The following is a 16,681-nucleotide window of genomic DNA, read 5'->3' as shown; positions in this document are numbered from 1 at the left end:
TCAGCACTGTCCTTCATCGACTTAACCATAGCAGAGAAAATTAACAGCTGGGTAGATTCTACCATGTCCCCAGGCAATGTCTGAAGCCTGTCTCCCGCATACAGAGACTTCCTCCATTATAGATGAAGAGAATTGCATGAGGGATGCAAGTTCCTTCTGTGGAACAAAGAGCCATTTAAATTGAAGGAGGACTGTATCAATCCCAATGTATGTACCCAGTTTTCCACCTTGGTGGCAGATGTACAACTCTCCTAGAAGCTTCTCATCAAGGCACTGCACAGACCTGGAGCTGCATTAGCTCAATAAGGTATCATCTGCCTTCAGCCTTATCCACTCATGATAGAGAGATGCTGGTGGGAAAGTCCTCATTTTGAATTCTTAGTCCACACTGGGCACCTTAGCTGACCATGGGCTGATACTGATTAATGGCCATATGCCCACCTGCAGGCTGATGTAGACATGCCAAAGATTCCCTGCAACTGAAAGGCTATCCCTGGGGTGGCCAAACTCTGGTTCTCCATGGACTACTGTAACCATGAGCTCCTGCCAGCAGGGCTCCCATGTGCCTCCACCAGACAAGCTTCTTTGATTGGTGGGACTGTCTTGGAGGGCCTCTATTAATTTTCAGGTAGGAACGTATAAGAGAAGACAGTACTTTGGATGCCTCCATCCCAAGCCATGTAGAGATTTAAAGGACAAAACCAACACCTTGAATTGAGGAGTGGGTCAGTGGCCAGCATTAATTGCTGTGGTATAAAGTATAATTGCTGTGGTATATATGCTCCCACTAGCTAACCTGACCAGCAGTCTAGCCACAGCATTCTGCACTAGCTGAAGCTTCTGAACACCTTTCAAAGGTAGCTTAAGTGCAGTGCATTGCAATAGTTCAGCCTAGATGTAAGGCATGGATCCCTGTGGCTAGATCCCTGAGGCTAGATCTGTCACAGTTGAGACACCAGCCAGAGGTGGGCAAATGCACCCTGAGGGGACGGTTTGTAGTGTCTACACAAAAAGGGGGGGAAAACCTATCCCAAGGCTACTAACAACCTTAACAAAATTAATACAGGATAAAGAAAAGTAAAAAGTCTTATTATAGCATCCAACCAGAATGGGTTCCAGATATCTCCCATTTTCAAAGGGAATTTTTCTCAGTGGTTGTTCCTCTCACTTGTGCAAAAATTGGTACTTCAGTACTTCTATTCTGGTTTTCAAAGGTGAATGCTGTGTCAACAGTGCTCCCAAGCTGTGAAGCCAGCTTTTCAAGGGGCACGCAACCCCGTACAAAGCAGGAGAGATCTCGAGGCCCTGGTTTGCCTTTCAACTAACCCAGAAAACTTCTGCCTTTTAATGGGGCTTAAGGCGAGAGATGTTCAGAGGGGGTTTCCCATTGTCTGCCTTTGTCGGAACCCTGGACTCCCTTGGTCATCTCCTGCATAAGCATGGACCACAGCCGACCTTGAGTAGTTTCTAGGGTTCCAAAAAATAATCAAGTAGCTTGTTCAGTATAAATACAGAAATCATAGAGAGTTCTGAACAAAGGCTGAGTAGAGTACAATTAATATGAACTGTTAACCGGAATAAAAAGATTATTCTTGTCTGTTTTTATTTCTGATTTATCTGTATTCCTCACCAGAGAAAGTGCCATCAAATATGCTTCTCTTCAACGGAATTTTGGAACTGTGCAACTATTTGAGAAATATCTGATTCCTTTTTGAAATTTACTTCACGGTCTCTCAGACCTCCTTTGGCATCTTTGGTACTGATGAAAAGATCTTGGAAAGTGCTTTGGTGAAGACAACAGATAAGCGGCGACGCGCAGCCTGAGGGACGTGCTCAGGCCCTGCCCGGACTGCGCAGACGCCGCCGCCTGAGCGGGAGGAGACGAGCCAATCCCGCTCCGCTTTGCAGGCCGTCCGCAAGATGGCGCCGGCGACGTCAGAAGTGGCCATCCGGAAGCGGAAGCGCGGTCCTGAGGAGGTAAACTACGGGAAGGAGGGCGGGGAGCGCAGCCGGCGGCGATGAGGCTGCTGCGGAGGCGCGCGCCCGCCTGGGGTCTGCTTTTCGTGCTCTGCCAGCTGGGCCCGGCGGCGCAGGCGGTGGAGCCCATCAGCTTGGGCCTGGCCCTGGCTGGCGCGGCGGCCTCGGCCCTCACCGGCTTCATCTCCTACCCGCGGCTCTACTGCTACTTCACCGAGTGCTGCCAGCAGAGGCCGGGCGCGCGGGCAGGGGCAGGTGAGAGGGGCGGGGGCTGTGACGTCAGGAGGATAGGCGGCCGCCCGCAGCCAGTGAGGAGGAGGTTGCTGTGACGTCAGGGAGGGGTCTGCAAGCACTCTTGCCATGCTCCCGGGGCTGGCGGGAGGTCTCTGGGGACCGAGAACATGGCCTCTTGGGGAGGGGGCCCGAAGCGCCCATCGAAGGCTCCCCCCAAAAGCACCATTATTCAACACCCCCCCCTCCCGCAAACCTGTCTGCAAGCAGCACATGTGGGGTGGGTGGGAAGGAGCAGCTGGAACGCTCCTCTGGCTCTGCTCACACAACAGAGGATGCATGCCCATTAGGGGGCAAAAAGGCGGATGTGTCTTCACGAGATCAAGGACCGGAATAAAAGTGGGGTTTTCATCACACTTCAGCTTTTACGGGCCCGGAATGTACCATGAGAATTGCTCAGTGCATTTAGGAACAAAAATCTAGTGTACACTGTGCAGGGATTGCATGGGCAGTCACTGTAACTTGTGAATGGGGCCTCTGATGCCGGGCAAAGGAATCGGGTTAGGAAGAAGGCCTGTTGGAGCGAGTTGTATATGTGTGTGTGGAAAGTAGTTTCCACTTAAATATTAGGAAGTATTTTCTGATGGTGAGGGATGTTTGTAGATGGGATATGCTTGTTTAAGTTTTTGTTTACTGAGCCTGTGGCAGAAATCTGAATGAGCAACCTCAAAGTTTTTAGCCACCATTATATGATGAGCTCTGTCTTAAGTCATTGCTAGCAGCAGTGACTTAACAATGTTAAATGAAATAAACAGACAGATCCTACCACTCCGCTGAGCAATGCTTGCCCCCAGGTTAAGGAACCTTCATCTTCTTTGGGAGGAACAGCCATGCAAGGTGGAGGAAGACTATATGCATCCTACCTGTTTTCCAGCCCCCAGCCTTCTTAAGCCAGGGGGCACCTTTGAAGAAGAAGAGTTGGTTCTTATGTACCACTTATCTCTACCCGAAGGAGTCTCCAAGCGGCTTAAATTCTGCCTTCCCTTTTCTCTCCCCACAACAGACACCCTGTGAGGGAGGTGAGTCTGAGAGAGCCTTGATATTACTGAGGAAGGAGAGTTCTTATATGCCGCTTTTCCCTACCTGAAGGGCTTACATTCGCCTTCCCTTTCCTCTCCCCACAACAGACACCCGTGGATCAGTTGGTACCGGGGCACGGCTCCTCCTTGTCCTCCTCCCCGGCTGCTGCCTTGGGGGCTGTCCTGCCACTCTGCTGCCAGCTTACCTTTCCAGCAGCCGCCATGGCTGGGGCTCCCCCTCGGTGTGGCACTATGCAGCTGCTGCTGGCAGCACCCCCCAGCAGGTGGCGGGAAGTCAGGGGTGCCGGGGGAGGGGGGAAAGCAAGTGGATCAGGGGCTCAGGCGGTGTTGGTGACGTCTGTCAGCAAAGACTACCCCTCCCCAGGGCCTCAGTAAAATTGTCAAACGTTGACCGATCCCCGGTGATAAAAAGGCTGGGGACCACTGGTCTCTAGAGCAGTGGTCCCCAACCTGCGGGCCGCGGCTCCCTCTCCCCCCCCCCTCCGCAGTAAAAAACTTCCCAGGCCGCAAGCTTGCGGCCCGGGAAACTTCTTACTGCGGAAGGGCCGCGCGGCCATGCGGGCGCGGCCCGATGCGCGGGCATGGCCCATGCGGGCGCGACCCAATGCGCGGGCGTGGCCCGATGAGCGGGTGCGGTCCACGCGGGCGCGGCCCGATGCCCTGCCGGTCCCCAGCCTCAGAAAGGTTGGGGACCACTTCTCTAGAGGACTGATCTCCCAACAGAACCGACTGTTTTAAGTAGTAGCTTCATACCTGTGGTTTGATATGTACACAGAGCCCTCTACAAATGGCAGGCTGAAAACATAGAGGCATTGATGTGGAAGCAGTTCCGATTGTCATTGAGCAGACTGGTGTTGTTCTTCCTTTCTAGTGCTTGAGCAGGAGTTGGACAGGAAGCTCTTTGGACAGCACCTGGTGAAAAAGGTCATTGTGAAAGCTGTCACTGGGTTTTTGAACAACACGAATCCAAAAAAGCCACTGACCCTCTCCTTGCATGGCTGGACAGGCACGGGCAAGAATTTTGTCAGCAAGATCATTGCAGAGAGCATCTATGAAGGAGGCCTCAACAGTAAATATGTCCATCACTTTGTCTCCACTTTGCATTTCCCTCATCGGCAAAACATCACCCAGTACAAGGTAATGTTACATCACTGAAACATAATGTGTGTGGATGGAGAGAACAGGTACTTTTGAGAAAACACTCAAGTTCCTCAAAAATTTAGTGCCTGACTCAATGAAAAGATCAGTAACTGCATACATATATTACAAAAATGCCTTAATGAGTTCATAATATTTGTGTTAATATTTTCATAATATTAGAGCCTCTTGTGGTGCAGAGTGGCAAGGCAGCAGACATGCAGCCTGAAAGCTCTGCCCATGAGCCTGGGAGTTCGATCCCAGCAACCGGCTCAAGGTTGACTCAGCCTTCCATCCTTCCAAGGTCGGTAAAATGAGTAAAATGAGGGGGGGTAAACGGTAATGACTGGGGAAGGCACTGACAAACCACCCCATATTGAGTCTGCCATGAAAATGCTGGAGGGCGTCACCCCACGAGTCAGACATGACTCGGTGCTTGCACAGGGGATACTTTTACCTAATATTTGTGTTATGAGAAATGGCAGTGGATTAAGTTCTGACTGTAGGTGTTTCACATATTAGGTTGTAGCAGAATAGCTTCAACCATTTGCAGCTACTAAACCAGAGTACTGAAGTCTGCAGGTTCTCAATAAAATTATAAACATCAGACTGCTGTTGTTAAATCAGTAATACCCACAGATACAGAGGATGAAGATCATTATGATATTCTTAAAAACACAGAAAGCAGTCAGACACCCTTGAATCTCCTGAACTTTCTGTCAATTTGTGATTTTGAAGCTTTGCTTTTAAAGTGCTGACTTCCAACATGGAACGTTAAATGTCCAGAGCTCCTACAACAGGAAGTCTCTGTCACTGTGAAAAGACTTGATATACTTCCTTAGCTGACAGTTTTAGTTCCTGAAATGGGCTTTAAGCCATAGGCTATATGTATAAAAATCCCCTTCAAGGATTTCTGCCTTGCCGTGGCAAGGAGGCTTGCATAGATCAGTGAAGCTATGAGCTATGCCATGCAGGGCCACCCAAGAAGGACAGATCATAGCAGAGAGCTCTGACAAAAGGTGATCCACTGGAGAAGGAAATGGCAAACCACTCCAGTATCTTTGCCATGAAAACCCAATGGACAGTTCCAAAAGGCAAAACGATATGACACAAGAAGATGAGCCGCTCAAGTCGGAAGGTGTCCAATATGCTACTGGGGATGAGCAGACGGCTAGTATGAGTAGCTCCAGAATGAATGAAGCAACTGAGCCAAAGCTGAAAGGACGCTCAGTTGTGGAGGTAGCTGGAGGTGAAAAGACAGTTCAGTGCTGTAAAGATTTTTATTCCATAGGAACCTGGAACATCAGATCCATGAATCAAGGCAAGCTGGACGTGGTTAAACAAGAGATGACAAGACTGAACATCAACATTTTAGGAATCAGTGAACTGGACAGGAATGGGTGAATTTAATTCAGATCACCATCAGGTATACTACTGTGGACAAGAATCTCGCAGAAGAAATGGAGTAGCCTTCATCATAATCAATAAGAGAGTAGGAAAAGCAGTCTTGGGATACAATCCCCAAAATGACAGAATGATCTCAGTTCGAATCCAAGGCAAACCATTCAACATCACAGTAATCCGGGTCTATGCCCCAACCACTGCTGCTGAAGAGGATGAAGAAGCCCTACAACACCTTCTAGAAGCAACGCCAAAACTGATGTGCTTATCATCATGGGGGATTGGAATGCTAAAGTAGGAAGCCAAAAGATAACCGGGATAACAGGCAAGTTTGGCCTTGGAGTACAAAATGAAGCAGGGCACAGGCTGGTAGAATTTTGTCAAGAGAATACAATGGTCATAGCAAACACTCTTTTCCAACAACCCAAGAGACGACTCTACACATGGACATCACCAGACGGTCAACACAGAAATCAGATTGACTATGTGCTCTGCAGCCAAAGATGGAGAAGCTCTATACAGTCAGTAAAAACAAGACCAGGAGTGGATTGTGGTTCAGATCATCAGCTTCTTGTTGCAAAATTTAGGCTTAAATTGAAGAAAGTAGGGAAAAGCACTAGGCCACTCAGGTATGAACTAAATCATATCCCCGACGAATATACAGTAGAGGTGACAAATAGATTTAAGATCTGATAGACAGAGTGTCTGAAGAACCATGGACGGAGGTTCACAACATTGTAGAAGAAGTAGTAACTAAAATCATCCTTTACAAATAGCTAAGGAGAGAAGGGGAGTAAAAGGCAAGGGAGAAAGAGAAAGATACACCCAATTGAATGCAGAATTCCAGAGAAAACCTAGAAGAGATAAGAATGCCTTCTTAAATGAACAGTGCAAACAAATAGAAGAAAACAATAGAATGGGGAGGACCAGAGATCTTTTCAAGAAAATTTGAGATATGAAGAGAACGTTTCATGCAAAGATGGATATGATAAGGGACCAAAATGGTAGGGACCTCACACAAGCAGAGGAGATTTTTAAAAGGTAGCGAAATTATACAGAGGAACTATACAAGAGCGAACTTAACATCCCTGATAACCACGATGGGGTAGTTACTGACCTGGAGCCAGACATCCTGGAATGTGAAGTCAAATGGGCCTTAGGAAGTCTGAGCAACAATAAAGCTAGTGGTGGCGACAGCATTCCAGTTGAATTATTCAAAATCTTAAAAGATGATGCCGTAAAAGTGCTACACTCAATATTCCAGCAAATTTGGAAAACTCGGCAATGGCCACAGGATTGGAAAAAGTCAGTTTACATTCCAATCCCAAAGAAGGGCAATGCCAAAGAATCTTCAAACTACCGCACCATTGCACTCATTTCTCATGCTAGCAAAGTTATGCTCAAAATCCTACAAGCTAGGCTCCAGCAATATGTGGACCAAGAACTTCCAGAAGTACAGGCAGGATTTCGAAGAGGCAGAGGAACTAGAGATCAAATTGCCAACATACGCTGGATCATGGAGAAAGCTAGGGAGCTCCAGAAGAACATCTACATCTGCTTCATTGACTATGCTAAAGCCTTTGATTGTGTGGAGCACAACAAATTGTGCCAAGTTTTTAAAGAGATGGGAATACCAGAGCATCTTATTTGTCTCTTGAAAAACCTATATGCAGGTCAAAAAGCAACAGTGAGAACCGAACATGGAATCACTGATTGGTTCAAAATTGAGAAAGGAGTTTGGCAAGGCTGTATACTGTCGCCTTGCCTATTTAACTTGTATGCAGAGCACATCATGAGAAATGTGGGATTAGAGGAGTCACAAATTGGGATCAAGATTGCAGGGAGAAATATAAACAACCTCAGATATGCAGATGATACCACTCTAATGGCAGAAAGTGAAGAGGAACTAAAGAGCCTGTTGATGGGGGTGAAGGAGGAGAGTGCAAAAGTTGGCTTGAAACTCAACATCAAGAAAACAAAGATAATGGCATCCGGCCCTCTCAATTCCTGGCAAATAGATGGGGAAGAAATGGAGATAGTGACAGATTTTATCTTCCTGAGCTCCAAAATCACTGCAGATGGGGCCTGCAGCAAAGAAATTAAAAGACGCTCCTGGGAAGGAAAGCTATGGCAAATCTAGACAGCATCCTAAAAAGCAGAGACATCACCCTGCCAACAAAAGTGCGTTTAGTCAAGGCTGTGGTCTTCCCATGAGCCTCTTGTGGCGCAGAGTGGTAAGGCAGCCGTCTGAAAGCTTTGCCCATGAGGCTGGGAGTTCAATCCCAGCAGCCGGCTCAAGGTTGACTCAGCCTTCCATCCTTCTGAGGTCGGTAAAATGAGTACCCAGCTTGCTTGCTGGGGGGTAAATGGTGATGACTGGGGAAGGCACTGGCAAACCACCCCGTATTGAGTCTGCCATGAAAACGCTAGAGGGCGTCACCCCAAGGGTCAGACATGACTCGGTGCTTGCACAGGGGAGACCTTTACCTTTACCTTATGGTCTTCCCAGTTGCAATGTATGGCTGCGAAAGTTGGACCATAAGGAAGGCTGAGCGTCAAAGAATTGAGGCTTTTGAACTCTGGTGCTGGAGAAGACTCTTGCGAGTCCCTTGGACTGCAAGGCAAACAAACCGGTCAGTCCTAGAGGAGATCAGCCCTGACTGCTCCTTAGAAGGCCAGATCCTGAAGATTAAACTCAAATACTTTGGCCACCTCATGAGAAGGAAGGACTCCCTGGAGAAGAGCCTAATGCTGGGAGCAATTGAGGGCAAAAGAAGAAGGGGATGACAGAGAATGAGGTAGCTGGATGGAGTCACCGAAGCAGTAGGTGCAAACTTAAATGGACTCCGGGGAATGGTAGAGGAAAGGAAGGCCTGGAGGATCAATGTCTATGGGGTTGCGATGGGTCGGACACGACTTCGCACCTAACAACAACAACAACAATATGTATAAAACTTTTATTTCCTGAACATACAACCACAGAAGACCAGATGACTGCTTGTAATCAGATTGCAAAGTTCCAGTGTACTTCCACCCATGAAATCAGACCTTCTTTCACCTAGATCCTATATGAACCTTTTCCCCATGAACCTGACGTTATATACGCTACTGAAAAAGAAATGTTTAGACCCGCAAGAGCCCGACAACCGACCCGTCTCACACTTAGTGTTTCTGGAGAAAATGGTGTAAAAGGTGTTGCAGATCAAATATTGGCCTTCCTGGAAAAAGCTTCGGTCCTAGACCCATCTCAGTCAGATTTCCAGCGTGGCCATGGAGTAGAGACCGCTCTAGTCGCCCTGATGGACATCCTCCATTGCCAGCTGGACCAAGGTGGGTTGGCATTGCTGATACTACTAGATCTCTCAGCAGTGTTTGATACAGTCAGCCATAAGCTTCGAGTTAGCCACCTCACCGATGTCAGAATATGGGGGATGGCCCTTCAGTGGCTGAACTCCTTCCTCCGGGGTTGTGGACAGAGGCTAGGAATAGGAGAGAGATTATCAAGCCACTGACAACTCACTTGTGGAGTCCCAAAAGGAGCGGTCCTCTCTCCAATTTCATTCAACACCCTCTTGCCCACCTCGTATGGTAGTTCAGGCTGGGATGTCATCAATATACAGATGACACCCTTTCTCCTGATGGATGGATGACTCCCCCAGAAGCATTAGCCAGCTGCCTGGAAGCAGTGATGAGGTGTCATCTGAAGCTCAATTCTTCAAAGATGCAGGTCCTGTGGTTAGGTAGGAAGGGACCATGTGAGGAAGCATGTCTTCCCACCCTGGATGATGTGCAGCTATCAGTGGCTCACTGCACCAGGAACCTGGATCCTGGATGCTTCCTTCTCAGTGGAATCTCAGGTCACAAGAGTAGGACAGCTTGCGAAGCCAAACTTGGCCCCAGAGCACCTAGCTCCAGTGATCCATGCAACGGTCACCTCCAGACTGGACTTCTGCAACTCGCTTTACACAGGCCTGCCCTTAACCTTGATCTGAAAAGCACAGCTGGTCCAAAACACAGTGGCCAGGGTCCTCACAGCAACACCATAGAGGTCCCACATCCAGCCCATCTTCCATCAACTGAAGTGGCTACCAGTTGACTTCCAGACCAGGCTAAAGGTTCCGGTAATCTTCTTCAAGGCCATATGTGGTCAGGGCCCAGTGTACCTGAGGGCCTGCCTTTCTCCCTTACATGGCTTCCACACCCATAGGCAAATCCCAGACCCCATGGTCCACTTTCCCTGCTCTTCTAAAGGAAATGGTGAGAGAGGCAGACATTGAAGAAGTCATTGTCCATCATGAGTTGCCATGTGTCTGCTGTGACTGAAGGCCATTTTAGCACTGAAGGCCTAGAGTGGTGCAGGAAATGGCAACCGAACAAGGGGATGGAGCATTTGCCTTATAAGGGAAGGCTCAAGGTATTGAGTGTGTTGTCCGTGTTATGCAGAAAGTGGTTAGGGAGAATCCCCTCTTCCGAAACAGCAGAATAGGGACGGCCAGTGAATTTGGCAGACACTAGATTCAGGATAGATAAAAGCAGGTTTTTGTGGCCTTTCAGGGGCATCAGGCAGGTTGCCGTGCAGAACAGAATGGGGACTAGATGGCCTGTTGGTCTTTAGTCAATAAGTTAAGGCTCTGCTATTTCAGAGGGCCCCTGGGATGACTGATAATTGTAATGTGCCCTGCCTGCTCCTTTTGCATTGCATGTTTTCTGTTATTTCTGATACTGTTTAATTATGTCTCTGCAAATTGCGGATCTTGACAGAGGGGAAGGACAGATGGAGTGTTTAGAATTCTCCCTTTGCCTTTTAGGACCAGTTACAACTGTGGGTCAGGGGCAACGTGAGCGCCTGCGCAAGGTCACTCTTCATCTTTGATGAGATGGATAAAATGCATGCCGGACTCATTGACTCCATCAAACCTTTCCTGGATTATTACGAGCAGCTGGATGGGGTGTCTTATCGGAAAGCCATCTTCATTTTCCTCAGGTTAGCTGGGAAAGGGTTTTCATGCGTGGGTGGTTGCCATCTCGAGGAGGCCTGGAGACTTAGCATTCAGGGAGTCAGCATCGAGAAGAAGAGTTGGTTTTAATACCTTGCTTTTCACTACCCAAAGGTGTCTCAAGGCAGTTTACAATCACCTTCCCTTTCCCCACAACAGACACCTTGGGAGGTAGGTGGAGCTGAGAAAAGCTCTGAGAGGACTGCTCTGTGAGAACAGCACTATCAGGACTGTGACTACCTCAAAGTCACCCATCTGGCTGCATGTGGAGAAGTGGGGAATGAAACCTGGTTCGCCAGATTAGAAGCCGCCCCTCTTAATCTCCAAGCCTAGGGTCATTAAATCCTTGGGATTTTATCAAGCTTTGCTTTGAGATCTTGTTGGACACCAAGCATGATGTTTTTGTAAAAAGGAAAAGAAAAAAGAAACCTGGTTGATTATTATTTGTTTTTCTAGCAATGCTGGGGCTGAAAAAATTACCGAAGTAGCATTGGATTTTTGGAGAAGCGGAAAGAAACGAGAGGACCTGGGACTGCGAGATCTGGAGACTTCGGTGTCTGTGTCTGTTTTCAATAACAAAAATAGTGAGTTTCAATCATGACAGCAAAGATGCACTCCTGGTCCGTGTTTACCCGAGAGCAGATGTCACTGAGCTCATTGGGATGCTGTTTGACTAAATGTGGGTAGAAAGTGATGGTTCATGGGTGCTTATCCGAAAGGCAGTCCATGGAGTTCAGGGAATTTACTGTGCCAAAGAAGCCTGTACGTAATTGCATTCTTGATCTCTCTCTCTCTCTCTCTCTCTCTCTCTCTCTCTCTCTCTCTCTCAGTTCTTCCCTCTCACTCTTCTGAATGCTGGGAAGTTGGAAATACATGCAGGCAGAATTCTGATTCTAAATTTAATATCTCTCAGGCTTCCAATATCGCCAGTAAAGCTGTACAGCTTTAGATCCCATGTGTGGGTCACTGCATGGGACTATGACCCGAGTTCAGGTTCCACTCTTCCTTGAGGCTTCCTGGGTGACCTTGGGCCACTCGGTGCCTTGTAACCTTATGATCATTATGGGTTGGTATGTCCCTCCAAAAGTCCTTGGCGAAACAACAATATAAAAATCAAATAATTTTATTTATGGCTTTATTTATTCATATACAAAAGGAGCAGCAATAAAATGCAACTAGTAGTACTCTAAAAGAAGCCTTTAAATCAGGGATCAACAGCGTGGTGACCTTTGGCACCTGCTGAGCATTTTTAGAAAGTAGGCGGGGCTCTTGCCCAACGGGGCTTCTTACTGGCCCCTGGGAGTAGGACTGGCTGTGCTGAATAAAACAACATTGTTTGGGTGGTAGTTGCCAGAACGGTGTTAGTTTGTATTCTCTCTCCCACTCCTTTCCCAGTGTATTCTTTAAAATGACCACTCTTAATCCCTACACTTGGACCCAGTTGCTCTGTGTGTGGCTTCACCTCCTGCAGTGGCCATTTTTGTGACTGGCTCCACTTCCCATGATACCCGTTTTGTGGTTGGGGGCCACCACCCTGTATCCAAATTCCAAAGGTTTGAAAAGACCGTTGCTTTACATAAACCCCAAAAAGCCTGTGAGTGACCCAACAAAGCAAAGTATTTCCCCCAGAAGAAGGAATAGTCTGTCAAGGGGAGAGAAAAAGAATCCAAAGCTTTACCTGATGCCCGAAGCCAGGCAGAGCTACGAACCAGGCGAACATCTGTTGCTCGACCCAGTGGGGTGTCGTGGTTGGAATGCTGGAGACCTGGGGTCCGAGCAACACTCTGTTACAGATGACAGCTCGTTTGTGAAGATATAACGGAGAAGGGTAAATTGGAGTTCACTATACTGCCCCTTAGAGAGGATGGAGGGATAAAAACATGACAGCTTCTGGTTGGAGTTCCAAAGGCAAGGGTGCCCCTGAAGAAAAGGCCATGTCTCTAGTGCCTGCTTGCCTTGCCTCTAGAGTTGGGGGGGGGGGGCGGACACAAGGTAGGGAGCCTGCAGGAGGTCTGAACTGAATTATCTCCAGTGGCTTGGGAGTGGGGTCCACTGCTTCTGCCTTCTGAGCACTGATTGGCTGTGTGGTTCATTGGCCTGAGAGACAGCAAGGCTCTCATCACGGGCTGCAAGGTGCTTACAGTCAGGAGGTTTCCCAGGTAGCTGCTGAACAGGCCAAGACATGTATAGGTCCAGCACAGGCTCTGGATTATGTGCTGCTGAACCCTCCCCTGGGACCTCCTGCCTGCAAATCACTGACTGAGATGTGTCTTCTCCTTTGAGTGGATCAACTGGTTAAAGACAGCTATCATAGAACTGCTGCAGGAAGCATTTGGCTGGATTTGAATTCAGTGGCACCTTAGAGAGACCAACAAGGTTTTGGGCCTCTCAATCGAAACTCCAGGCCCTTGTGGCCCCCCTCTGAAGAGGCATCTTAAGCCTTATTCCTTTGATGGGCATCTTTGGAGGGAGGCTGTTTTAAGGTTTTATTTACTTGTTTTTAATGTAGTTGTCTGAAATATTTTCTGAAGAAGTGTGCCTGCACTTGAAACCTCACACCTTGAATAAAACTATATTGGTCTTAATGGTGCCCCTGGACTCAAACTTTGTTCTGCTACTTCAGACCAACATGAAGACGCACCTGAATCTCTTAAATACTCCTTGTAAGCCACCTTGAGCCAAGAGGACACGTGGGGTATAAATATTTTAAAAATAGCTCCCATTTCATGGTTTTCTGCTGTTCATGCAGCTGCTTTCTCAAAAGCAAGGGTGTCTCACCAAGTACCATCTTTCCTCCTTCCCAATCTTTTCTTTTTCAACAGGTGGCTTTTGGCACAGCAGCCTGATTGACAGAAACCTCATCGATTACTTCATCCCCTTTCTTCCCCTGGAGTACAAGCACGTGAAAATGTGTGTCCGGGTGGAACTCGAGTCTCGGGGCTACGAGGTGGATGAGGAAATTGTGACCCAGGTAGCGGATGAGATGACCTACTTCCCGAAGGAGGAGAGGATCTATTCCGACAAAGGATGCAAAACTGTATACACAAAGCTGGATTTTTACTTGTGATATTTTTATGATCTCGTCCTCAATGAAGAAAATGAACACAATTGCAAAACTTGAAGGATTGGCCCCTCACACACTGTTCACGAGGGGGTTGAAATAATGTAAACAGACAATAATACCTGTTCTTATCTTCAGCAGGGGGAGAAAGAGCCTGATGACAAAACGACCTCAGCCGCGTGGCCTCAAGTTCAGAACTGTCTGTGACGCCCCCCATTCCTGAGCATTGTCTTGACAGTGCCTGCAGACTGTGAAGCCGTTTGGACTGTGGGGCTGTGAGAGCAGTCCCTGGCCTGTTAGGCCTCTGCCTCATTAGGATTGGGCATCTGGCTGATGGGGCAGCAGAGGCATTCGGAACGGGTGGCTTAAAGCAAGAATGGGGGGGGGCGTTCTTCTCAAGAAATGGGGTTCTCCAGCTTATTAGATCAGTGGGGTGTTTTTCCGTGAAAAGACCAGACTCTCGGGTGCTTTGGCCTGATATTTGAACTAACCGCAGGAGCGGGATACTAGGTTTGAAGGTTTGCTCGAAGTACGCTTCAGGAGTCCCTCCCTAGCCGAAGGGGAGGGGCTCCCTGTCCCACTAGCCTGTAGTACGTCCACTGCTGGCAGTCCGGTCCCTTGCCTCCAGCGTCCAGCCTGACGACACTCTTGAATCCCTCGCTTAATCCAACAGGGGGACCTAGCAAGGATCCTTGTCTGAACTGGAATGACTCTCCCAGAATCCTTTGCAGTGCACAGTGGCCCTGTGGGAGACAGACAGGGGCATCTATCTCACCAGCGCAAGAATGCTTAAACCCCCCACTTGACACAGAATCTTGGTTTGAGGGTTTTACTAATGAAGCCAAGCTCTGACATTCCGCTAGCCTTTCAAGGCCAGGTGTTGAACGGTCCTCTGGAAGAGATTGAAGGGGGCTGGCAAAGCTGTGGCAGTCTAAGCAGACAGGCGTTGGGCCTGGTGCATGGCTGCCTCATGTCTCCTCGTCCATAGAAATAGGGGTGGGGGAGCTGCATGGCTTTTAAGAATACCTGCAGCAATTCGGGGAGGTTTGGCATGTCTTGTCTAATTAGTGGCAACAGGCTGGGGGGGGGGCAGGGGTGGGAGGGGGACTTCCCCAGGCACCCAACCCCTGTGGGATCTTCCCATCAGGCTACATGGCCCATGGGCCAGCTCTGGCTTGGAAGATAAATGGAGATTTTAGGGGTGGAGGCGGGGCAGTGTTTGGGGAGGGGAGGGGCTTGGCAGGTATCATGCCATAAAGTCCATCCTCTGAAGCAGCCATTTTCTCCAGGGGAATGGATCTTGGTAGATCAATTGTCATAGCCAGGTGCCACCAGGAACCAGGGAGGTGGCAGTTTAAAAGAAAGCTACAGAGGGAAAGCGTTTCAGGTGTTGTTTTGCTGGAGATGCTCGGTATTACAAATTCACCACCACTTTTTGCATCTTCCAGAAAGCTCTCTGGATGAGCTTGTTTCCCTGTTACCTTTTTCTGTCTTCTAGAAGCTGTTGTTTCAGCTGGCATAAGGAGGGGCTTGCACATCTGCCCAGCAGCTCCTGCTGCACGTCCCCTTGTGCAGGACCCTGAGAACAGGCCCAGGCTGGTCTTGGGCTTTCTCTGGGATAGCGACCCCCCCCCCCGGAATATCCCCCTGGAGGAGAACGGCAGGCATTTCTCATTGGTTTTTTTTTAAGATCAGGGTCAAGGCAGCACTGGGTGGGGCAATAATCATGAATTTACTAGGCTTTAAAAAATATATGTTGTAAAAATGTAAATTGTGCATGAATTCTTCATCTTACTGAACGTTGTGAGCTGCCCTGCGGTTTTGCGGGAGGAAATATATGGGATATGTTTAGCTATACAAAGTGGCAAAACAAGGGCCTCGCCAGGATGGTCTCTGTTCTCCCGCCACTAACTAGAGGCTGCCGCCATCCAAGATGAGAGACAGACAGCACATCGGCTGCCATCAAGGCATGGGGCTAGTTCAGCAGAGCTGCCACAGAACCACCCTGACCCACCTTCTCCCATGCCGCTCCCAATGGGCCCAGGGCAGGTGGATCCTAAGAGTGCCTCTGCAGGATGTGACCTTTGGGGAGCAGAAAGCCTTCCCTGGGAGCAGCTCCCCTTTGGGCTGGGAAATGTAACACTGTGAATCCGGCTGCAACATTTCCCCTGCTGAAACCATGCCCTCTCTAACAGATGCAGTGGGGAGAAACCATACAGAAAAGGATACCCCCTTTCCCTGCCGTGGTCAAAAGTGATTTCTGGTGGCCCCATAGGATTGTGAGGGCAAGAGGCATGCAGAGGTGGATTGCCATGGCCTGCCTCTGTGTATCCTGGTATATCCGACCCTGGTATCTCTCGGCAGTCTCCCATCCCAGTAACTAGCCCAAGCTGATCTTGCATAGTGTCCAAGATCTGGTGCCACTGGGCTAGCCTGTGTCAGCCCACTCAGAGCCCTTCCCCTGCAGGCCCAAAATCAAGTGTGGGGGACAGGTTCAAGTGCAGAAACCCTTCAGGCCCCCCCGCCAATCATATTGCTAGGAAATGAAGGAATTAAATGCAACCTACTTGCAGATTGCAGCTCTAGTTGCACAAAATGATCTTGGTGCCAGGTTTCATTTGCTACTCGTGGTGTTTTGTAAATCTCCAAATAAATTTCTGTTGGCCAAACAGCCACATGCTTGGTGTGATTGTGCAGCTGCTTCATCCTTGGTGCAGGTTAACCTCATGCTGGAAGGAGGAATTATGATATTGGTTGAAGTGAGTATTTGCATTTTG

At 48.6% G+C, this 16,681-nt stretch overlaps 1 protein-coding gene across 1 annotated transcript; it reads left to right on the top strand.

The window, feature by feature from the left end:
* The first annotated feature begins 1,956 nt into the window (after positions 1-1,956).
* Positions 1,957-16,575, top strand: LOC143821240 (torsin-1A-like). The gene is made up of 5 exons (XM_077304905.1): positions 1,957-2,232; positions 4,180-4,445; positions 10,655-10,830; positions 11,300-11,427; positions 13,666-16,575. The coding sequence occupies exons 1-5, from the start codon at positions 2,019-2,021 to the stop codon at positions 13,908-13,910; spliced, it is 1,029 nt and encodes a 342-aa protein (XP_077161020.1). The 5' UTR covers positions 1,957-2,018; the 3' UTR covers positions 13,911-16,575.
* Positions 16,576-16,681: the final 106 nt, after the last annotated feature.

The sequence above is a fragment of the Paroedura picta genome, chromosome 12, assembly GCF_049243985.1.
Source record: "Paroedura picta isolate Pp20150507F chromosome 12, Ppicta_v3.0, whole genome shotgun sequence".
Lineage (NCBI taxonomy): Eukaryota > Metazoa > Chordata > Lepidosauria > Squamata > Gekkonidae > Paroedura > Paroedura picta.
This window is presented reverse-complemented; position numbering and strand designations above follow the sequence as displayed.

What these genes read in the sequence shown, in the direction of transcription:
- LOC143821240 (XM_077304905.1), top strand. Translation starts at nt 2,019, where the DNA reads ATGAGGCTGCTGCGGAGGCGCGCGCCCGCCTGGGGTCTGCTTTTCGTG. An exon ending in GGGCGCGCGGGCAGGGGCAG is followed by an intron (nt 2,233 to 4,179) that starts GTGAGAGGGGCG and finishes CTTCCTTTCTAG; the next exon opens with TGCTTGAGCAGGAGTTGGAC. An exon ending in AAAACATCACCCAGTACAAG is followed by an intron (nt 4,446 to 10,654) that starts GTAATGTTACAT and finishes TTTGCCTTTTAG; the next exon opens with GACCAGTTACAACTGTGGGT.